Source organism: Passer montanus, unplaced genomic scaffold (genome assembly GCF_014805655.1).
Source record: "Passer montanus isolate IOZ18808 unplaced genomic scaffold, ASM1480565v1 scaffold9, whole genome shotgun sequence".
Classification (NCBI taxonomy): Eukaryota; Metazoa; Chordata; class Aves; order Passeriformes; family Passeridae; genus Passer; species Passer montanus.
The window spans coordinates 3,934,130-3,958,732 of NW_024374367.1; the positions used below are offsets into that span (position 1 = coordinate 3,934,130).

General features: G+C 35.7%; 1 protein-coding gene across 4 annotated transcripts in view; it reads left to right on the forward strand.

The window, feature by feature from the left end:
• CACNA2D3 (calcium voltage-gated channel auxiliary subunit alpha2delta 3) overlaps positions 1-24,603 on the forward strand; it is a 467,160-nt gene that overhangs the window by 260,402 nt on the left and 182,155 nt on the right. For all 4 annotated transcript variants that reach the window (XR_005626120.1, XM_039695505.1, XM_039695503.1 and 1 more), the window contains exons 10-11: positions 10,159-10,248; positions 14,439-14,552. Coding sequence is in view for 3 of the 4 variants with exons in the window: in XM_039695505.1 (XP_039551439.1) it covers positions 10,159-10,248; positions 14,439-14,552 (204 nt within the window). In the remaining variant the exon portion in view is untranslated. The remainder of the gene's footprint in view (positions 1-10,158; positions 10,249-14,438; positions 14,553-24,603) is intronic.

Sequence of the window (24,603 nt, forward strand, 5' to 3'; positions counted from 1 at the left end):
TAGCTTGAAATTTGGTTTATTGCCTGACAGTTTTCTTCAGTTGTTCTGTGCAGGCACGCTTTAAGAGCTGAGGTAAAATTGTTTATGCCATGTGAAATGATGAAATATGATGGTTGAAAAGCCCTGTGATTCTTGTAGAGGGAAAGGCCTATTAAAATGAACCCCATCTCTTATTATACCACTTTTTCCTTGCTAAGGCCTCCTGTCTAAGAGTGGTTTGTCCTTCTGTCCTGAGTCTGGCCTATGGCTGGAGCAGTCATTGTCTTTAGGCAGTTTCTATTTTCACTAAAGGGAAGTGAACAGAAAAGTTTCAGCTCAACACCCAGTGTGGTACTTCACTTGTACTGATCAGGAAATAGAGAACACAGCTCTGAAAACACCCTTTGGAGTGTGTCAGTGCTGGGTCTCTTCATGTTTACCAAGACAAAATTATTTTTTATATTGTTATGCTGATCTTTAATCCATTGTGTTACTCCCAAGAGTTCTTTGCACTTTATCTATGTCCTACAGGAATTATTCTTCATGGGCTTCTTCTTTTATTATATATTTAATATTTACAACTGTGGGTATCTAAATATCATTTGGTTGCTATGTGGGCATAAATTGTTTTTAATAATTGAATGTTTGAAGCCTCTCATTTGTGAATTGTGATGCAGCTTTTTAAATGAGCACTTTATTGTGGGTACATCAAATGAGCCACATGAAATCTGTGCAAGTTCTAGATGCAGACCTAAAGATTCAAATGTATTGCCCAGCTGTCCTGTCTGGAATTAATCCTACAGTTAACCTTTCTGTCATTCTGCAACTGATCAAAATGCAGATTACTCCACACCCATATGTTACTTCATGTCAGATTAATTTAATGATAAAAAGCTTTTATGCCACCCAGATGATGCTGAGATTTTAAGAACAGAGCTCAATTTTTCAAAATAACTGAGTAAAAGTGCATATTTTGTTTTCCAGCGTAAATGTTGATATAATTTCTGGTTAGGGAATTTTTTTTTATTTTTTTTTTTACAGAATAACTTTGTCTTTTGTCTTTAAACTGAATAATATATGCAAGGTTTGGGGACATAATTAAATATTAACTTTTTTTCTAGTTGGTTATATTTGTAAAGTAGTTCTTATCCTTTCCTTGAAAGACCAGAACTAAAAAAAACCCCAACAACCTGAGATAGGTAGCATGTAATAGTTTGGTGCATTTGTACATACCATGACTTTGCCAATCTTCATTCCTTCCTTACGTGTGACCTTATATGTTCTTATATCATTTTTCTAGACACTGTAATGAAGTTAAAAATTTATTTGCCTAAACACTGGAAGGCACAAAAGTTCCATTGTCCCCAGTATATCTCAGAGTACAAAGTAGAGATTGTCCAAGGAGGTGGACAGCCACTGAATCCTACATGAGTAATTCAGTTATCATGCTCCTGAGCCCAGTTAAAAACAGCTTTCTGAAATAGCTGATACTGCTGTAAGATGTGATACTGCGTGATTACTGTACTGGCACAGCAAATTTACCTGGGGGCCTCACCAAAAACACTGAATTAACTGGAGAAGTTTCTGTTGAATTCATAGCTCTTTGGTCCATATAAAAAAGATGTCCTCAAATGTCTTTCGTGTGCACCTTCCAAAACTGGTCCAGAGCTATCAGAGTACTTAGCTGTGTTTTGGAACTCATCAAAAGTATTCAACTGTTTGGATTGTAACTTTTATTTCTGTGAGTCTCGCAGATACACTAGACTAGTCCTGTAGTTTTTTTTTTTGTGGTTTTGGTTTTTGTTTTTTTTTTTTGTGTAATTGCTGTTGGTCCATTGTAATATCAGAGAAAAAGTAGATAAAATTACACTTTCTCAACCAGTCTTACAAGGTAAATACTCTTTTGCAAGTTCACTGGTAATAATAATAACTCTTTTCTTCTGTTTATGAAATGATGAAAAACCCAAGAAAAATATCAAGACAAACACTGTGTTTTGTAGATTTTCCAATAAGTCATTATCAGCATGTGAAAATGTTTCTTACTAGCAGAGTAGAGCAGGAGATTGACAAGCAATGTTTTGATATAATCTATTGTTTCAGTTTATATAAATCTACATCTGTCTGATTTTTTTTTAATTCCAACCTAGATCTGAAAATGTAGCTATATATCTGGTTCAGAACTTTCTATGCTTCATTTTTATGTCAAATATTCTTCTCAATGGAATGGGTGCAATGATGATCACATCTGTTAGTATAAACTTTACTAGCACCAAAAGAAATATACGTATTTTTAAAAAGTTAGAACAATTTTTCTTTAGCTGGAAAATATCTATTCTGAAATGATAACTTTAAATGTAAACAATTAAAATTTGCTGTAATGATAGTTCATATTGCTGTAGTTTTCTTTTACGTGGAAAGAGGAGATGTATGATGCTGATGATTGCAGGGACTGAATTTTTAACAGTTCACTCTACTCTACTTTTATGTTGCTATTCATAGTCCTGACCTTTCTTAAGACAGGTATCACTTAGTGCAGCACTGTGGCTGGAAACATGCATGGAACCAAATAGTTTTGTCCAACTATTAGCTTATGCTGAATAAATTTGAATTCCCACCATTTTGGCAGTACATTTCTCTCTCTCTCTCTCTCTTTTTTTTTTTTAAACCATAATACATGAGTTTTAATATAAAAAATTCCCATTAAATGGCCCTTAAGGAAAAAATCCCCCCGTGCCATACATGGATGCACACCCCAGTTCTTTCTAACTGCATCTTGCTAGGTTCATCTGACACCACTTGTACCAAACACAGACAGTTCTTAGAAGCAGAGATAAGAAATTACTCTGAGATGTTTGGAGCTTTTAGTCTCAGGAGGAAAGCAGCTGTCTCAATAACTCCAAATAAAAATTGTTCTCACAGGATCAGTACCCCAGTCTATATTGGCCTTGAAATTATTTATTGAAGAACTACTCTGCTGTCTTTCTGCCAGGCTCTGATGTTTTCAGATGGAATCTTTCCACTCTGAGGACGTCACTTCAAGATGCGGAATGGCGTTCTTTGAATTGTGTTTAATCTCTCAACTTCAACAAAACAGAGAAACAGACTCTAGAAGAATAGCTGTCCTTATCACTTGCACTTCATTTGTAGAGAGCTAAAGGGTAAACCAGGCTTCTCAGCAGAATAAATTAAATTATACTGACTTGGGGCAGCCGGGCCAGGGCTGGGTGTGGGGAGAGAGCAAGCCCGTGGGGAGAGACCAAGCCCTCCTTTTTAGGGAGAACCAAATCTGATGTTTGCTCCTGCTGGAGGGCTCTGTGGTGCCAGCACAGCCAGCCCTGATCCTGCCAAGCCCTTCCCAGGCACAGCCTTGGCTGTCCAAGGTCCAGGCGTGAGTGGCTCCTGGCTTTGGCACCTGCAGCAGCCCCGGGCAGCTGGGCTACAGCCAGAGCCTCTTCTGCTCCCATCCCCAGCCTGTCTAGGGAAAACCAGACCTGGGAGCATCTTCAGGCAATGGAAGGATTTGTTTGTAGGCTACAGGAAACAGCTTCAGCCTCAGGGCTTGGAGAAGCCTGGGAAATGAGTGCTTCTTAGTGGTGCTGGTGCTGAATGTTCAGTGGGATTACGGGTAACAAATAAACATGCTCGTTCACATTCAGGGATGGGCTGCAGGAACTCTTATCCATAATGTTCAGGAATGTAACAGGCTTCCACAGAGCTAGAATTCAGAAAATTCCATTAGTCTTAGAAAAGAAAGAAAGAAAAAAGAACAAAAAAGCTGTCTGGTTTATACATTTTCTCATTGAAACACTGTCACTCTGGGACAGAAGGAGTACTGTAAACACACAGTGTTCATTCCACACACTGGCTCTAGAACACTTACCATTATTTTCTGGACCAAAGTAGTTAGGGAAAACTTATCTAAAAGAAAAAAATCCACTCTCATAAAAGAAAGAAAAAGCATTTAAAGCATTGGAGCTCTCTTACATCCACTCTGTGGTGATACTTTCCCTTCAGTAATGTATTTTCGTTTCCTGTTGCAAGCATCAGGAAAGATATTACAAAGCCAACTTCAGTTCCATCCCCTTCCTTCAATTTTTCTCTTTCAGGTAAGAACATATACCTGACATTAGAGCAAATCTGTACAAAGTGCACATAGAGGAAGGAAGCTGCATTTTTCTTTGAATAACATCCCAGTCATTGTTGATGAAGCATTCTTTTCCTCTACAATATGCAGTCTCTAGTCCATTTGCATCTTTACTTAAGTTAAGAGTTAAGACTCAACTGGAATATCTGAATTGAACTCTCTTCTCACAGCTATATTAGTAAAAGGTAAAAAAGACTTCTTAATTGATATGATAATGGAGCTCAAGTTAGCCAAAAATTCTTGATCCTGCATTGTTTTGTTAAGTAAAGAGAGCAGTCAGATAGAAAAGAAAATATAGCATCAGTACTTTTACCTTTGCAAACTTCAGCCTGGCTAAATGAATGTTTTGAAGACTGGTACAGATTTCATAGTGATTGGCGTAGCAAAAGCAGGAATATTTTTTGAACAAGCCTAGCCCCTAACAAGTTAGGAGTTACTTGATCAAGACCAATCTTTTGTTAAAGCATTAATTAATGCCTGCTATATTACAGTAGATTTTTGAAGGACGTCAAATACATTTATTATCATTAATCGTTTTAACGTTTAACACATCCATGCATTTTTGTGATGGGAAAGGAACAAGGGTTGGAGGAAAAAAACATTGTCAGTCCTGAATCTCCAGCATGTAATGTGCTTTTCTTTATGAAAATGTAAAGATACTTTGAAAAAGTAAGGGTTTAAGCATCTAGACCTCTTCCCTGTCAGCTTAAAGAACAGCCAAGTAACACAGACTTGAGTAGTAAATCTTCATTTAACTTTAGTTATTCTTACTGCTGGCAACAACCTACAAGGAGGAGATGCTAGTATAATTTGTATAATCTGTTTAGAAGCTTCCCCAGGTTTTGAGCAAGTGGTTCTATTACTTTTCTGCAAAACTGCTGGTTCTGTAAGCTTTGGGAGCCACCTGGAATTTCTGTCAGGTACACTTCAGAAGGCATTTTTCTTTTCAGAAACCTTACTGAATGGAGTTTGCTTCATGTATTTGTAAAATACAAAGTTACAACTTCAAATGTGTTTGTGTTTTGATATGACAGTGATGTGAGTGGTGTTAATGTATGTGCCACCAGTTTTCCTAAGAGACACATAGGGATCCCAGTACTAGAATTCTTCCAAGATAGAGTGTTTCAACTTTCATTTTACAATGAGAGAATACAGTAATTTGGTTTTGGAATAATTATTATGTCAGGTGATATGCAGGTGCCACTCTGCCTCCACTTATTTCTAAGTTTTCACAGCCTAGCAATTGTCATAAATTTTTGTGTTGGCACATACCTACAGTGCAGTCAAGTTTAGATATGTGGAAATTGTAAGCTATCCCTAATTTGCAGAACTTGCTTTAAGTTTTGTTTATCACAAAAATTAAATCTGTAATTACATTGGGTAGCATAACTGAGGTTGAAATTAATCTGTGATCCTAAATGTGGTTTGGTAATATAAAATATGCAAGGTATATTTGCATTTTACCAGACTATTTTATAATTTGGCATCAGTGTTTAACAGCTGCTACCTTGAAGTGTATCAATTTGCTATACACAAATTTAAAAAAGAGTGGGAAATAGTTCAGACACCATTCTGTCACCGTCTGCACTTTCTCCACAAATTGCAAACATGTGGAACTGCCTATTTTAATACTAGTTTTCTTGGGCCAAGAGGTTTTCATCTTTGAGAAACTCCATGTTACAATTTACCTACCCCAAAGGAATCGGATGACAATCTGATTTAATGTAACTTCAGATTTAAAGTAACAATATTACAATATACATTCCTCTTTTATATGTTTTTTTAATGTACTATATATGGGTTAAGGACATTTCTCTGTAAATGTTTCCAGATGATATATATCATCTTCTAGATGCACAGATAGGCACAGTAACTCCAAACTAAATCAAGCACTTACCCCAGCGTAAATTCGAATGACAGAAATAGACAGATGTAATGTATAACTTCCAAAAAGCTTTTATTTTTCTATGCAATTACCAGAAATTAAATAACCAGAAGACTGATTCAGCAAAGAAGCTGAGTGAAATTGCCAATAAGAGGTTGGTAAATACAAATTTTGCATATTGAATTTTGTTTAAGCAAATTACTTTTGCGTATTTATCTATCCATGTCTGTCAGACCTCAAAAAAAAAAAAATCAACTGCATTGCTTAGCTGTTAAAAACTCCAAAACAGTAAAGTCTCACTGAAGTTTACTCTTATTTTAAAACTGTCAAGCTGCTATAGTCCCTCAAAACTTTCAGTAAGCCCTTGACCACTGAAATTTGGTCTGACGTTTTCTATTGCAGTAACTAATTTACTTAAGAAGAATTTGGTTTTAATCTGACTGTATTGAATCTTGAGCTCTTAGTTCAGCATTGTTTTTATGACTATTTTTTCCCACAAAAGCCCCCTTGTTTTCCAACACGAAGTGTTAGGAAACAGAAGGGGTTGGATAATCATTACAATCAGGTAACCTGAAATTGCCCTGACCAAGGGCTTGTAATGGGTGATGCCTAAATGCATTTTACACACCTGATGCACATTTATCTGTCAGTGCATGTGGGTAAAGCTCCCTGTGGCACACAGGTGAACATCACTCTCCCACCTCACACAGGCTTTCTGACTGTTTTTTTTTCTGTCCTATTTATGTGCTGATGTAGTCCATCTTCACAAATCTGATAAATCTTTGCCAAGTATGTCCCAGGGCCCTTTGGAGTTACAGCATGTGAGGATAGGCATGGGAAGTAATTCTAGAAGTAGCAAGGACTTGCAGTAAAGCTGACAAGGAAACCTGGAGGAATGCTGAAGCCATTAGTAATGCTTTTCTGTAGGAAGCTCAGCCTTGTCAGACAGTTAATAGCAAATATCATGGTTTTGCAGTGTAACTGTATAACCTCTGTGCATATATTAGTTGTGAACTGCTCCTTTTTGGAATCAGTGGAAAATGCTTTATTCATTGGCTTGAATCCATGGTCGTGTAGCCAATCTAATCTGGGTATTCCTATTCATCATAAGTGATACCTTATTTTTGGTAAGCACAAGTAGGCTCCAATAAAAGATTTGTGCAAAGTACTGGGACTCCTGTGCAGCATATTGGCCTAACAAGAATGAAATCAAAACTCTGGTGGTTGTAATAAAAATTAAACTCAACTAATTCTGAAGCCCTAAAGTAAATAAAAATAATTTTAAAAATGCATTATTTTTTTTCTATATAAGTGGGAAGAGTAGAGATGGGGACTAGATAGGGTCAGTTCATGACAGTAAGCTTGCTATTGGTTTCCTTCCATTTTGTCAGTGCCAGAGAGAGATAATATAAAGGTTTCCAGGACTTCCAGGAGAGGGATCTGCTGTAGACCATAGCAAGCTCAACTTACAGAGTGATGTCTCTCTGTGTGTGAGGCTTTAGGCAGTGTTCCCATGTTAAAATGCATTAAAGCAACCTGTGAGGTCTCATCCATGTGCCAATTCAAAGGTGAGCCAAGCTCACTGTTGTGACAAGCTTTGTCATGATGCTGAGGAAAAAAACCATTGGTATAATTCTGCAAATGTTTGCTACAGTGAGCAGGAATGCTGGGCATTTGGGGTTGCCTCAGCTGGCATCTTCTGTGCTTTTTTGTGTGTGTCTGAGATGGGCTGATTGTCACAGCTCTGAACTGGAACTGGAGCTCAGCTCTCTGTGATCATGTATCATTACCTGCTTTCAGATGTGTTTGTTTCCTGCCTTCAGATGTCAAATGAAGATGGCTGTAGTTTGTTCTTTTCCTTTTATTCTTGTTTGGAAATGATAAAACTTTGAAGGTTATAGAGTATTCTTATATTTTTTTAACGGAAGCCAAATAACTTCCCCCATGGCTGTGCAGACACTGGGCTCTGTTTGCTTGGAGGGTGACCACTTTCCCTTTGCTTCCAGAGTATAAAAATTTGTCATCTTCTTATGATCAGAGATACCAGTCACCTTGTCTAATCTCAATAAACCTTGTGAGGCCATTACAGCAGTCTCTAAGACAAGAGACCAGAAAAAGGAGTTGCCTTAGAATTTCCTGAGAATTGCCACCAAATTAGCAAATCAATCTTCAGGTTTTATATGGACTAGATAAATCAGTGTCTCATTTTGGCTACAAGTTTGATAGCTTCTGCCACAAAGGAAAAATTCAGTTTCTGGCCTTCATCTCAGAAGAGTTTTTAAATTTCCTGCAATGGCCTGGAATCAGGAAAGGAAAATCAAATTCTTGCCTGTATTCAGATTGCCCCCTCTACCTCACCAACTTTGCCTGTGTTCTGAATTATGAAAAGGGCTCTGAATATGTATCCACTCCCAAGCACAGATTTGCTGAAAAAAATTGCTTAACTTGAATTATTTAAATTCATTAACTCTTAAGTCCTAGTAAATCAAAAGTAAGAAACTAAGAAGTAACAAAAATGCAAGTTGCTATCATATTTTGAGAGACAATTTTACCTAATCCCCAAAGAATGAAAACTTAATGTAATCATCTAACCAAGTATGATCCCAGATCCCTACAGTTGTTCATTTAACTGTGAGGCTAGAAAAGGGGAATACACTAGGGTGTACCAAAAGATGCTTTCAACAACCTCATTATAAGAGAAATTCCAAGTTCAATCATGATAATTGGTTATGAATTTGTCCTTTTGTTCAGTTATGCCAAAGCCATATGCAACAGTGGTGTGATTTTAGTGTTCTGTGTAGCTGTCCCCTGACACACAGAACATGAAGGACATTAAAAACCATCCTGGGTTTTTTCTCATTTGAGCTCTGGAAGACCTCATCCTGACTTACCTGCACATGTGGATTTGTACCCTCATTCTCCTCAGCTCGTGTCTTTCAGACCCTTCTGGATGATCACAGACACTTCCCCAGATGAACACTTCTGTGCTTCCTCACTCAACTTCTGTGGAGCTCTGACCCTATAATTTTGTAATCAGACATCAATGTCTGATTGTCATAATTGTGTGCCTAATTTGCATTCAGAATTACCAAGATTATGCATGTCAATTAGGTATATGAGTCTGCAATTAGATATTGCACATTCTGGTATTTGCAGATGGGAATTAAGCATACAGTTGCCCGGGAATGTTTGTGCACACAGTTGGACAGATACCCAGTCAAACAAGGGCTCCAAAATGACAGCAAAAGGAGACTGAGATAAACCAGTTTATTACTAAAAAGAGCTCTCTAAGTTGTAACGTTGAAGTATGCTTTTTGGCTCATTAAGAGCAGGGGACTCCTGCTTTTTGGGATCTGTTTGGTTTCTGAAAGTTATTGGAAGTGGAATTAAGGTGATTTTTATCTCTTTCTGAAAGCATGTATTCTTTATCTTTAAACTGATATTCCAGTAGTATATGTCTTGTCCTGGCATTTTTTCACTACCAGTTGAGTTGAAATACCCTTTTCTGTTTTGCAGTTCTTTTGTATCTTTTAGCCAGTTGTGAAGACTGAAATAGCACTTCACATAAGCATTGCCTCCCCTGCTGTTTCCCACCACACAGAGCTTCATTTTCTCCTTACAAATTAATTGTCTTCCGTGTAGAACAGTTTTTAATAAGTCTAATATTAATATTGAGTGATAAACTGCATTTATACTTCAATGACCTAATGATTAGAATCTACAATCTTTTAGAGGTGTGCACTCTTAAAGCTGAATTTTGGAAATAATTATTTTTCTTAAGTATCAGATTCCAAAAACCTAGAGGGAAAATAGTTAGAAATTATATAAAATTACTATATGAAGTGAAAAAAAAATGAAGCAGATCTCTAAATAAAAACATAAACAAAAAACCAAAACAAAATTATTTGATTGAATAAATAGCCAAAATGTATCAAAAATGGCATGCCATTGCCTTATTATTGTACTAGCACATCCTTAGTTTAGTGTTACTTGAAGAATCAAAAAGGATTAAGTGGGAATTATTTTGTTAATTAGTGTATGTGGTCATTTAAGCCTAGGAATTGGTCTCAAGTATTCAGAAATCCTTAATCATTGACAGGTCTGTTGTAACAACATTCTGACAAACAAAACCTTCCTGTTCATGTTTCAGCATTTCAGGGAACACCTTGACAAACTTTTTGCAAAAGGAATTGGAATGCTGGACATTGCTTTGAATGAAGCTTTCAACATGCTCAATGAAGTAAGTTCATGCTTTTCAGATCCTTTTTGTTTTTCACCTCCTTCTTGTTTTCCCTTTTTTCAACTGAGTTTATATTCATGAAAATGTTTTAAAATGTTTCCTGAAGTATAATCATGTATTTTGTGGAAAAAATACTGAAGTGTGTTAGTCTGCTGGAAGATGAAAAAAACTCATCTAAACTAAATAGCAAAATGTCTTTTGATTGAAGGATATACCTTGGAAATAAGAGCTCAAACCCAAATATTCTCCAAAAAAGTTTGACTTGACAAGTGTGCCTGCCTTTATGCTGTGTGATCCTAGATTAATTAATGGTTCTAATTCCTGTGTATTCATCTTGAAGGGCAATATTGATTGATTCTTTTCCAGGCATAAAATCCTAAAATGAAAAAAGGAGTATCTTCTTCCACCCACTGCTCATGTGTTCAGTTAGACAGTGTGGAACTAATGCCTTCGTGTGGTGCATGCCAAAAATGACAATGGGAAACGGTGCACGAAGTAAAGGACACTGTTTGTAGAAGTTTTATTAACAATTGTGGGCACCAAATAGAGTCTTGGGAACCAGAAAAAGAGCATGAATGCCTCAGTGCAAGAGATGTTCTGTGCTGGTTCCCCAAATCTATGTGAACTGGAAAAAAAATCACATTGCAGGAAGTAAAGACCTGAAACAAGACCTGTTTTGCTTTGGTTTAAAATCTGTGAGGTAACTGAAGTTATAATGATGAATGTAGTATAAAAATCTCGTTAGATAATCTGATACCTCTGAGACCAAAGGGATCTGACATCCCATGTGCTGAATTGTACCCGTGATGAGATGTCTGTAAGATCATGATTGACTACGTACTTCAAGGTGCTGTATTTATTGCTTATGTTTATACTTTAAAATGAAGTTTTAAATGGGGTCAATCCTTCTTGCATATAAACTTCCAGAAATGCCAGTATAAAAATATTTTCCATTTTATACAGGCATATCTGCAAAGTCTTATTTATTGCTTATGTTTATACTTCAAAATGAAGTTTTAAATAGGGTCAATCCTTCTTGCATAAAAACTTCCAAAATGCCAGTATAAAAATATTTTCCATTTTATACAGGCATATCTGCAAAGTCTCTGGGAGATTCAATTAAAGCCACCTAGGCCAGAGGAAAAGCTAAATCTCCCCTTTGCAGAGTACAGCAAACCATTTTCCACTTTGTCTACAGGATGTGAACTTTATGTACCAGAAGCCTATTTGAATTATAGGTTAACTAAGGATGTCTTTTCTTCATTAAAAAAACAAAAAGCAAGTGGGTGAATGGGGAGGGGAAAGGAGTGGGTGGTGGTATAGTAAAGGAAAAAAAAAAAAAAAAAACAAATAGAGAAAGCTTTGTGTTACAGTCTATAAAGACTCTGGTTGGATTTTAAAATGGTTCAGGGGCTGCACTAATTAAACTCAGTAAATTTTGCCTTGCAATTACCTTTCAATATTTGCTATGGTTGTCAAGACTTGAAGATGTTTGCTACTGATACCTTTGAAAAGCATGTTTAAAAATCCACTTCCAAATCCTTTCCAATTGTCAAATAATGCAGTGTACATTATAGAGAGGCAGAATACACAAGTGCTTGGTACAGTACTTAGACACCTACTATGTCATGTGACAACTGCAATTATCTCTTTTGGTGACAAATGTGCTCTTTGAAGTGATTACCTTTAAAAAAATCATAACCAATTAAATAAAATTCTGTGACATTTCAAAGACTGTTAATCACAACCAACTGCTGTAAATGTCAGGATGCATTGAAATTTTTGCTGCTAACTGATGAATCACTGAGTTAATTGTAGTTCATCATAAGCCCCTTGTCATTGTTATTATTATGGAAAACACTTTCATCACTCTTGCTATTCAATAAAATTAAAAGTTTTAGACAAATATGAGAAGATATTACTCATCAAAGTATTTGAATTTAATCCCATTTTTCAAAATACTCAGATAACTGTGTAGAATAATGCAGATGCATACAGAGTGGTGTTTTAAAATAAATGTACAAAGGCATTTTCCCTTCATTAATTTCTCTTTTCAGACACCTTGTCACTTTTAAAATATATTGTCCATGTGAGGAAGATATCCCTAGACAAAGTAACTTCACCTTTATGTGAAAATAATGGCTGTAAGATCATGAAAGAACCCCACTTTAATAATTCAGGTTCTGGTTATGACTGGAAAACTTGTCATGATGGGAGAATTTTAAGGAGTGACTGCCTTGGAAATTACACAGAGGCAGTGATCACAATACAGCTAACTATAAATCCACATTAGCTGCCCTTTAAGGCAGAGTGTTTCTGGTGCTGTTTGCTGAGCTTTCTGTTGGATGAAAAGGAAGCTGATTTTGAGAGAGATGCAGGTGATAGAAATGGTTGTTGAATGTGGGTGTGGTTACTCAGACACAGAAATGTGAAAGCAGAAAAAACAGAGGACTTCTCGAACCCACCACCCACCTGTTCCTACTGCAGGCATTTCTACAAAGATGAAATTTTTAGAAGAACTTTTTTAGGAAAAGTGGGTTTTAGAGTTTGGAAAACAGAGAATATGTAAGGGCAAACAGACTGTGGAAAGCTTAAAAGATAGAGTTGGTAGTCCAAATCAAACCAGAATACTCTGACTATTTTTTCATGACTGCAAGAGCACTCAGAGTCCCTGCAAGGTAAGTCACCTATGAACACAGGTACTGCTTTCTAAATGGGACCACCCATTCTGGGGCACAGCAAGGCTGGTGAGGTGGGACAAGGTAATTCTTGCTTGGCTTTCTCAGCATCCAGAGAGGGGTAATAGGATGAGGTCTTGCCTGACCTCAAATGTGATAATGTACATGAAAACTACAAGAAAGTAATTGTAATATCCCATTTATTGATTTTTCATAGATTTTTTTAAAGTGTTCATACAGAGAAATCAAAAATCAATTTTACAACTTTGCTATTTTTTTTTGTCCTAAAAGATGGATCTTTCACCTTGAATACATAAGGCAATACACAGACCTATTCTGCAACCAAAGCAAATGGAGACACATGGATTCAGAATCAGAGCACCAACTCCAGAATGAAGAGATCAAAGCTCATATTACGACAATGTGTTTGCTCTTTGACAGGAGAAAATCCCATTTGTTTAAGGATGAAGCTTCCTTTGCTTATGCCAGAGGATTGGTGATTGCTGTCTGAGTACCTGTGCTCGAGTACTGCACTTCAGCAGCCTGAATTACTTATATATATTCATTTTGGGTAATAGGAGGAGGTCTTGCCTGACCTCAAATGTGATAATGTACATGAAAACTACAAGAAAGTAATTGTAATATCCCATTTATTGATTTTTCATAGATTTTTTTTAAAGTGTTCATACAGAGAAATCAAAAATCAATTTTACAACTTTGCTATTTTTTTTTGTCCTAAAAGATGGATCTTTCACCAAAGTACCTTGAATACATAAGGCAATACACAGATAAATAAGAACCTATTCTGCAACCAAAGCAAATGGAGACACATGGATTCAGAATCAGAGCACCAACTCCAGAATGAAGAGATCAAAGCTCATATTACGACAATGTGTTTGCTCTTTGACAGGAGAAAATCCCATTTGTTTAAGGATGAAGCTTCCTTTGCTTATGCCAGAGGATTGGTGATTGCTGTCTGAGTACCTGTGCTCGAGTACTGCACTTCAGCAGCCTGAATTACTTACATATATTCATTTTGGGTAATAGGAGAATCTCAGAGTATATAAATATGAGCTGGGTTCTCCCAGATAAATATTTAAAGGAAAATAGCGTATGGAATGTAATCCAGAGTGAATATGAATGAATGCCATATGAATAGTCAAATGTCTCTCAGGACTTGTGTATCTCCTGTACTTCTCAGAAAAATCATCATTCATTACTTCTTTTTGTGTAACGTGTTCTTTTAAATCAAAGCAAACCCTATGGATGCATCAATACTCATCATCTATCAAAACCAGGGGAATACCATTTTAATTTTGGGTAGTGCTACATTTATGTATGTTTCTTATTTTTAGATTCACCAAGAACACAAAATCTATTATAAAATGTTTACAGCCTGAATATTTTCAACTTCTTCTAAGGATGCTAGAGATTTGACAAAATCCATGTGTCTGTGATCCTATCTCCATATAACAGGGATGTGCTGTTCCTAATGGTTGTTTCCTTTTGCAGTTCAATCACACAGGACAAGGAAGCATTTGCAGCCAAGCCATAATGCTGATCACTGATGGAGCTGTGGATACATATGATACCATCTTTGCAAAATACAACTGGCCAGACAGAAAAGTAAGTGTGTTGTCACCTTTATTGAATGGGAAACCCAAAGCTTCACATCCGATCTAAAGTGTGTATCTATGAAAAGTCAGTAACAATCTTTTTAATGATCTATAAATTATTTTGGATCACTAATTAAAAAAAAAAAGATGCTTATATAGTATTGCTTGCGGATAGAGATGGCCTTTTACTGTGGTAATGGACTTAGGTTAATAAGATATAAAGGCACTATTTCCCTCCAGGTTTTTGAGCATTAGATAATCCTTCCCCTGAGACACATCATTAAGTATGAAAAAAAATTTTCTTTTTTCTCCCAAAATACACATTAATAATTCAATGCCTTTTCAAGCTAAAGATGGGTATGAACTATGGACAGCGAGTGGCTTACTATGACAGGAGAGAGCAGATATAGTACTCAGTATTTTTAATTACTTCATTTGGCAGAGTGAGGGATAGAGCTGATGGCAGAATTGTGTTAAAAATGTATTTGCCTTTATTGATCTGTATAAAGAAATTTGCCCAGAGTGAAATTACCTTATTATATAGAAAGTGGAAATTTCACAGTAGGGCAGAAATGCCTTGAATTTACCTGATAAGCTCTAGTGGGCCTTGTGTCTTCTCTACGTGACATGATTTTCTTCTACATTTTCTCTTGATCTAAAGCAAGTTTTGGGACTATTTTGGGAAGTTTTTCTTTGCCATGTTATGTGCCTCTGGAAGCAACAACCACATGGTTGGAAGCGCAGTTTGAGGAAGTAATTGATTAATGTGATTGTGCTGTATGGGGTTATGTATTCTGTGGAAAAAAAGTAGCTGTTTTAATTTTCAGCTTTTAGTCATGTTTCTCTTTTATAAAATTCTGTTTATTTTCTGAGTGACTTCTATCTCTGTTTTATGCAAATATAGTATCATTCCACTGGAAAGAAAGCCTAAAAGCTACAGGCTTTGTGGCCAGTCCTTCCTCTCTTACTCAATGGGATATCATCTTATTTAAGTTGTTAAGCCCTCAGATTTTCCATGAGAACATTTTACTTTATCTAACAAAAACTGGTGTTGAAGGAGTTCTCAGTCTCTCAGAAGGATGTGCCTCTGGTGCTGCATTTTCTTATTCTTTGGAGTTGGTTCCTCTCTTAAGAAGAAGAGACTCTGGGGAAACTCTTATCGTAGGAAATCAGCAAGGAAAGAATTCTCTGAAAGAGTCAGCTAAGTATTTTCACAAAAACATGTGTTGTGTATCTTTCATGTGCTAATCCTCAGCTCCATCTGAGATAACCACGCTCAGCACAGCTGTTGCAAAGAGCAGCAGGAGAGGTTTCCATTGGGAATTCTTCTGCAAAGGCCCAGCATCAAGAGTCCTGCCTTGTTCAGCAAGGACATGAAGTCTGGGGATCAGCTTTTAGTTAATATGCAATATTCTACTCAACTCTTCTAAAAATATTTAATGTATTAACACAGCCTTGTAAATTGTGTTTTAAGAAACATGTATGGGGAAAAAAAATCATCTTTTTTCCTCCTTTCAGCCTGAAATGTTTCAGTATGAAAAATGTAAAAGATTTCCATATGTAGGCTTTAATGCATTAGAGCTTTGAATGTCTTTGTTGGATTTGTTATTCTAGAAAGGAAGGCTATTGAAAATGCAATATCCTACATATTTGCAGTGTCAGTGTGCCTAGAAATTATGCATGCCATGCATTTGAAATTCACTGCCTTTGCATTACACCCCCTTTATTCTCTCCAAAGCTGTTTTTTAAATATATAAATCACACCTTTGGACTGCTTGATAGTTTTGGGTTATTTTTTTTAATGTACATAGTTTTCCCTATTATCTATGTATTGCCTTGCCATCTTTCTTATAATTTATGTTTTTCCTGGATTGTGATACTGGGGTAGACAGTGGTGGAAAAGGCAATAACTCTAATTGAGGTAAATTCTGAAGTTTCTGTTTACCTCAATTACCTGGTTAGCAAAGTACCAATTACAGTTAGAGTTGATCTAATGTTAGATAATAGTAAATAGTTATAATTAGTTGCAACATAAGCATCTTGCTCTCTTATAGAAAGGAAAATAATATCTTTATGCAACTATGAAGACTTTAAAAGTTTGTCAGTGATAATCTCTGAAAATGGAGAGTGAATACAAACTTGCAGGATATAAACACCAATTCATGTTTTCTTCCTTTTTCAAAACCATTCATAACTTTGCAAAATATAGCCTGAAAAAAAATAAATTATATACCATGTAAACAGGGAAAACAGCACTTTATCACACATTATTGGAGATATATTTTGTCTAAAAACTGATTAAAAATCATATTACTTCTGATAAAAAATTAAAATCATGTTGCAATTATTAGGAAAGGGAATTAAATGGCTCCAGTTAAGTCCCCAAAGTAGCTTAAATTAAGCAATTGAGTTTTTTGAAGGAAATCAGCCTGATTTTTTGTGTGAACTAGGAAATTATGACCATCAAAAGACTGTTAAAAATCATCTTCTGGACTGTTTCCCTGAAAGAAGGAATGTTTTCATTTTACTGGGTTTTTTATGAGTCTCTGTCTTCCTCAGCAAAAGGAATAAAAAAACCCCAAAAATATTTTCCCATGTTTATTTAGTATCTTCTGCTACTTTAAATGTAAATCTAGTATATGCTATTTTTATAACACACTATATTTTATTTATATGACTAGTTGTTAACATCTATTTCCTTTTTCTTTATGAGGCCATAGGTGCAATCTTAAGGAGCTGATTCTCATGCATTAGAAATGAGTTTGTGCTATATACATAATTTTTCTCATTCATGAAACTCACATTCAGTACTTTCAAATGTCTGTGATTCATTCAAGGCAACTCTGTCATATCAAGTACCAAAAAGGGAACAATTAATCCACAAGAGTAAATAAATCATATAAAATCACTACTTTTCATCATGTAGCAGGAATAAGTATTTAAAAGGAAATGTACCAAGGAAGTGTTTGTTTACAATGAGAGCTATAATATAGTTGCAATAATTTTATTTTTTTTAAGATGTCATATTTCAGGAGAAAGCCTTTTAAGTCTCAAAATATCTTTTTGATGTCAGTTGTACCAGAATCATGCTTTTATTCTATATTATTGCTCCTACTATGAGATGCAAATGCATTATCAGAAACCAAGGAAAATACTGCACTTAGGTATTTCTCCAGGTCCCTTATTCTAATTCAAAAGGATGAAAGGCCATGGGTAGGAGAGGCAGACAGGCAGACAGATAGATGAGAAAACATGGAAAGATAGTGCTCCAGGTCTGTTCCCAGAAGATAGTACCACTAATGATTTTTGCTTAAATAAAACTGTCCTACGTCCTTTCTAGTGGAAAATTCCAACAATAACTAGCAGAAAATTCCATGAAGATTAATCTTGTCAATGTTGCTAAAATGCCTTAGTGCATCAAAAAATGGAATTATGATGAGATTAGAGATATTAACAGAGCTTCAAACTTTGTCAGGTTCCCAGCTGAAAGCCATTTTAATCACTAACTGAAAATTAGTGATTAAATTAGAACAGAAAGTATCTACTTAAATATTATTTAACACATTTTGTCATTTTAAATATAGCAAGACTGTTCTCAGAATCTTGTGATATTACAAAGGAAAATAATGCAGTAAATTCTCTTCCATGAATTTGCACAACATTTGCATGAATGTGTAAGGCAACAATTTTAAACCCTATTGACTCACTGACAACTCCATGAAGTCTCATGATGTTTTTTCTCTACTGGCTAAAATGACCCAGTGCTTGCATATTTGAGGGTCTTTTTCTCTCCTCTATTTCCCATTGTTTTTATGTGGCTGTCAAGTTCTATACTTCTACAAAACCCATCTACTCTTTGCTTTGGAGAAGCCAAAAAGCATTTCTTCCATAAACATGATTGAGAGCAGAGTCTAAAATCTCACTGAGATCAAGGGGAAGTCAGTATTTCAGTTTGGATACAGACTTATAGTATTCTTTTTGGGTCAGTGCAGCACTCAGGTGGTCAAGTGAGATGGTCACAGCTTTGTGACCTTTCATGACTGATGGCAACCAGAAAGAGATGTTCGGCTCTTGGCCTGAAAGGTCTTTGCTTCATGGTATTGTACCATATGTAAAACCTGGAAAAGAAAGCAAAAGAATCACTGAATCATCTGAACTTCATCCTCCCCTTTGGGTGTGTCTTTGAGTCTGAAAAGCATTTGCTTTCATAATTATGTGAAACAGCTATATGCTATGTTACCATAGCATATATGTATATGCAAAACCAGAAGCACTAATTCCTTACGAAGTCAAGTCAAATGGAAACCAAAATCCCACCTAAAGTTTCCTCATTTTCTAGAATCAAATCCAGATAGAGAATCTGGGATAAAAATACCTCTGTATCCAGTTACCTTGTTAGTTATTCTACAGCCTTTCTTTTTCTGGGCAAGTAACAGGGAATAGAACTTCATCTGTCTGTCTCCTATTATTCTGAGGGCTCTGGGTAGAATTAATTCTGTATGGCACAGAAATATTTTCTTTGTGCTTATGAACCATTACAACAAGGCAGAGATTTAAGATGGTTTCTATCAGTGCTAAGACTTCAAGTAGGGTGAATATAAAGCATAACTGCAATAACATCTTTATTCCAACTGCTAAATGATTATGGTGTAGAAAGACCTAACAGCCAGTGCTGCCCATGTCTGAATGGAACCGTTGAAATTACAATATAAATAGTTCCATGACTTTCAAGTGTTTATACCTACTCTTACATCTGCTTTATAGGAAAAATTTCACAGTCTGGCAGGTCTCTGGATCTATATACAGTACTTAAAATTATAATTGAATCCAGAGAGCAACACCTTGAAATCTGCTGGATTTAGATTTGGTTTCATAATAGAATACTAGATTTGCAGGCAGTAATAATCAGTTAATAGCTTCTTAATTATGTGGGACTTTTATGCATACATTTACAGGATCAGTATTTATTTAACATTTAATAATATATGGCTTTCTTAAATATTTAAAAAAATACTTGATCATTCCCGGTGAGAACTGGTCACTTGGTCACTAAAGCTCTTAATATCAATCCACTCATTTATATTGGAGATCTATGAAATAAATATTTACATTTAATTTTTCTGCCTTTTTTAACTAGAAACCTATTTAGTGAGTTTATTTAGTGATTACATATCCAGTTGATAGATAATAATTGATTACCTCTCAACTGCTGTATTTACAAAATAAATGTCTGAGCTTTGGGTATATAATCCTCAAACACTGAGCTTCTGCCATAGGACAGGAGAGGAGGCTTTCCTTTCCCTCCTTTAGCAAAGGAGGATGAAAACATGGCATGAAAACTATCCTAAAGGAGTTAATGTGTGCTGTGAGAACAGGCTGCAGGGGAATGGGTGGCTGTGTTGTGGCACCACAGTGGTGGCAAATCATCTTTCTCTCCATGTCTGCCATCCACAGGCTCCAAACCTTTCTGCACAGCCTTAACCAAGTCTGCAGCTTAGGAACGAGGCCAGGCTGGCAATGTGGAGCATTTGTAGCAAACTGAATGTCTCGTGTGCAGTCCTGTCTGGATGTTATTAAACTGATTTTCTTTCTGAACGGGCTGACGTACTTTGGAGGCAGATGCCATTACTGCTGCACAAACCTGGTGCTTTATTACTGGTTATCTCAAGAACAAAAGAAGGTCCAGACACTTTATAGGCCTTTCAGGCTATGATGTAACTTATATTAATTACTTACCTTTTCAGGCACTCCTGTAGTATGATTAAAGATGGGGTATGAGATCAAACAGAAGTTTTTGATTTCAGGATAAAAAGAAACAACTCATCACAGCTAGATTCCTGCCCCAAGTGTGATTTCATTTTGGAAAAAAAAAAGGTTTTATTTTGCGTTATTGCTTCTAAAATAGGCGGGTAGGTCCTCTTTCAGTGTATTTTTTTTTTTAATCAAAACTACCATAATAATTTCCACAAATTTGTCACTAGTGTTTTTACTTGAATTCTTTTATATGACACTCAGAGTAGTTAAGACCTCTTTTTCAGTCACTTGTCAATTTAATTTGCCATGAAGAAACTTCTCCTGCAGTGTTTAAATTGAAACAAATGGAGAGATGTTTTTTGTGAAGATAAAGGTAATTAAATATTATCCTCAGGGTATGTATGGATTGCCAGAGGAAGGATTACTGCTTCTTGTACACAGTCACTTGTTGGTTAGACTCATGGAGGGGCTAATGCTTTCTGAATGTTTGAAGACTTTTAGATGGAATGATAATTATACCCATTGAAAGTACATATTCAAAGTGCCCTTACTGTGCTAATATTTGTAATATAATCAGAAATAGATACAAAAGTGGATTAGCTGTGAGTCATACAGAACACCTTATAAGTAAGGGACAATCTAAATGGAGAATAACCCACAATTTGAACTCGATTATCCAAAGTACTCTTTGGGAACTCGTGAGTATCAGTAACACAAAAATGATTCCTTTTCCTTGTAAAAAAGAAGATAACTTTTATGTAGTATGTAGACATAGAGAGATCCAAAATTTGGGATAAAATAGGTGTCCATAAAACGTGCTTAGATGACTACAAATAATCACCATTTCCCTCTGGCATAAAACTCCTTGTGGCTGAAATGTTTGGCTGATGGCCATTATTAACAAGAGAGGCCAAAACATAAGAAGTAAATATCACAGTAAGAAGCTGATATATTATAGATTCTGTTTACCAAAAAACCCCAAACAACCAAACCTTATCCTGATAGTTTATGTGCTGTAAGGTCTTAGTTTTTTCAAAATTATCATGCCAGAAGCAAGACACTTAAAGTGGGAATGATAATTGCACAAATGTGCCTATTTTGTTTTGTGGACTACATCTATTCCTGAGGTAATGTTTTTTGTGAAGAATTGTGTCATCTGCTTAAAGAAATGGTGAGATCATTTATTTCTTGAAGTTCTTTAACAGCATAATAAAAACTGTATCTTAGTTTGGTTTAAACTGAGAACTGCTGCAGTTATCCTAAAAGCCAGGATTCAGTTTATAGACTGTTTTTAATTCTCTTTATAATGTATGCATCTTCTTAAACATTATAGAAAGAGATGTTGAAATTTGTCAGAGCTGTTCTATTTTAGATGAGTACCAACAGTCTCTGTAAAATATCAAGAATGTATATTGTTGATTGTGAGGGACCCACCACCAAAAAGGTGACCATAGGTGCTTATAGGAAACCCATTTGGTTGCACTGGACAATAAAGAGATAATACAGTACTCCAAACAATTATTTTGGATTAATATAATTTTAAAAATAAGTATAGATAGTAAAAAAAAAAAAAAGTTAAGGTTGTGTTGGATTGAATGTCTTCCTAAATTTCCTATTTAGTTTGCCTTTTAGAAAGAGTTGAAATAATGTGATTTTATATTAAACATTACATTACAGCCAACAGTCAGTGAAAACTAAGTTGCTGCAGGAGATAAAACTAGAGTTATGTTCACTCATCTCTGGTTCCTCCACTAACAGCCTGAAATTAGGATATCATAGATCTGCAAACTTGCTCAATAGGTATTTTCTGACCTGTGGAGCAGAAGCTACAAAGTGGGAATTTTCACTGACTTTACAAACGGAGAAGAGTGAAAAATTCACATGCATTTTTGGAGTAAGTTTTAAAAAACTGTACTTATGATGTCCTGTTATAACCCAATTTTTTTCCTAATGTAAGATTAAGCTTGAGTCAAAACCAGTATTGTGTAGTGGACAAGCACTTTAATAGGATTAAAGATTTTTTGATGACTAAGAGGAATGGCCCCAGTTTGATGCAGGAACATGAGTAGAGGAGATGGTGCAATCATGAGACTTGAACGGGAAAATGGGATACTGCATCTTTTCCTGACCAACAGGTCAGATTCCTTGCTAGTTCTGGTGAGGTACAGCAATTCCGACAGCCTGTAAGCAGCTGGTAAGTACCCTGGAAAACTATGGACCACACCAAAAAATAACTGTTTTCAGACATTTTCTTCTGAGTTCTGAATAATATTTTTACCTTGTTTGTATGATCCATTCTTAGTTCATTCCTGTATAATTTTTGTCTTAATGAAATCTTCATACACTCCTATTTTCTGTAACTCTCACTGTATTAAAATAAGCCATAGTGTGTTGTTTCATTACACAGGGAAACTTTAACTTCTGTTGGATATTTACTTTAAATTGAGAAGGTTGGTAAATTGCATGTTTAAATATCAAATCTCAGGAGATGTTTGGAAAGGGAATGTTACAAAGAAAGGAAGTTAAATGTTTGGTATAGTATTCTCTTGCTGGCATCCCATTACATACAGCAAATGGTATTTCTTGCTCATTTTACTCTGAGAGGCCAAATTCTGCTGGTTTGGAAGTACAACAGACGTTGTTTATATGAAATTATTATTCATATATACCATTTTCCCAGAGTACCTCTGTTATCCTTCGTGGTGTCTGGCTGTGGAACAATCCCTCAATGCATGCACATATATCAAGGCAGCATGAGAGATTCATTCCATGCAGGGGCTCATATATGTCTAGTTTAGTATTCATTTCAGTGAAATGCTTACATATGTGAGTTATTACATCCCTGCTAACCAAAGCAACAGATTCAGGCATACATTAAAGCGCTTTACTGAATTAAGAACTAAACAAGTTATCCAAACAATCCCATCTTTAGAACTCTGTTGTGGGTCTGCTGATTCTTTCTGAGTGGTTGAATCTTTAACTTTGTTAGTGGTTAGGCATTTTATGGAATACCCATTTAAAGAGCACTGTTTGTTTATCTCACTGTATTTATACCTACTTTTTCTAAACTGGCATAACAGCATTAACTGCATTCTGAGACTCCTGCAAAACATGGCAGCCTCTGTAGACTTAACTTTTGTGTTCTGTTCCCATGTGCAGATATCTGCTGCAAAACTGATAAAAACCTATTCTTTTCCATGAGGTTCCAAATTCCATCATCCCATAATCCTCTCTACTACCCTTAACATAATTGTCTCTGTGCAGAACTGACAGAATGGGATTTGCACATCTGAATAAATATGTTCTCTTTCTGTGGGGTATCATTTGTGCACTGACTTCTCTTAAGATTTCAGTTCAGTCACAGAGGTTTCCCCTTACAAGTTCTTGAGAGCTTTATGCTGGATCTTAACATTGAAGCTGAGTTTAGTGCATTGTTAGAAGACAGAAGTCTTTATTCTGCCGTCTTATGTCATTAGACATATCTTGAGAAAACATGAAGGATTTTGAATCATCCAGGACTTGTTATTGAAGAAGGCTTTAAAATCCATTGTAGTAGTAAAGGGTATATGCCAATGACTGCTGTTCAGCATGTTATTATGAAAATAGGAGCAGCTATAAATATTTATAAAACATTTTGAAATATGTGTTATATGGAAGTTCATAAAACAGAACACCTACAGTGCCTGGACAATTCAAGACAGAAGCCACTTAAGGGTTTGTTTTCCTGGAAAATTGTTTCCTTCTCAAATTGTATAGTCAAGTTCCTTAGCTCTCATGCTTCAACAGGATCTGGAAATATTCAGCAACTTCTGGCATCATTATTATGTTCATATCACCTATTTTAAAAATAAGCAGAAACAAGTTATCACTGTGTGAGGAAAAATGCCACAAACACCCCTAGAAAGATGACTGCTCTCTGTTGTCACTATGCCTAAAGGAAAATTTGGAAGTTTGCATGAATGGAGACAACAGACAAATATTATAGGCAAGCTGGACAACCCTCTTGGCAAGAATAAAATATGATGGTGTTGTAAAAAAAGTAATTTTTCTAAGAGTTTTAAATCAAATTATTCAGTATTTCAGCCTCTGATGAAGAAGAATTCTTTGGGGTTTTAATAATGTCTAAGGTAGTATTGGGTATTGTCTGTTTCTGTGCTTTTTAGCTGTTTCAATAATAGAAGATAGTAGTACAACCAGGAAGAAAGTTTCCTAAGAATAAAAATCAAAAGACCGAACAATTCTGGCCTTTCAATGAATAATATTTCAGTCTAAATCTTTAACTGTTGCTTAAAAAAGCAAAATAAAAA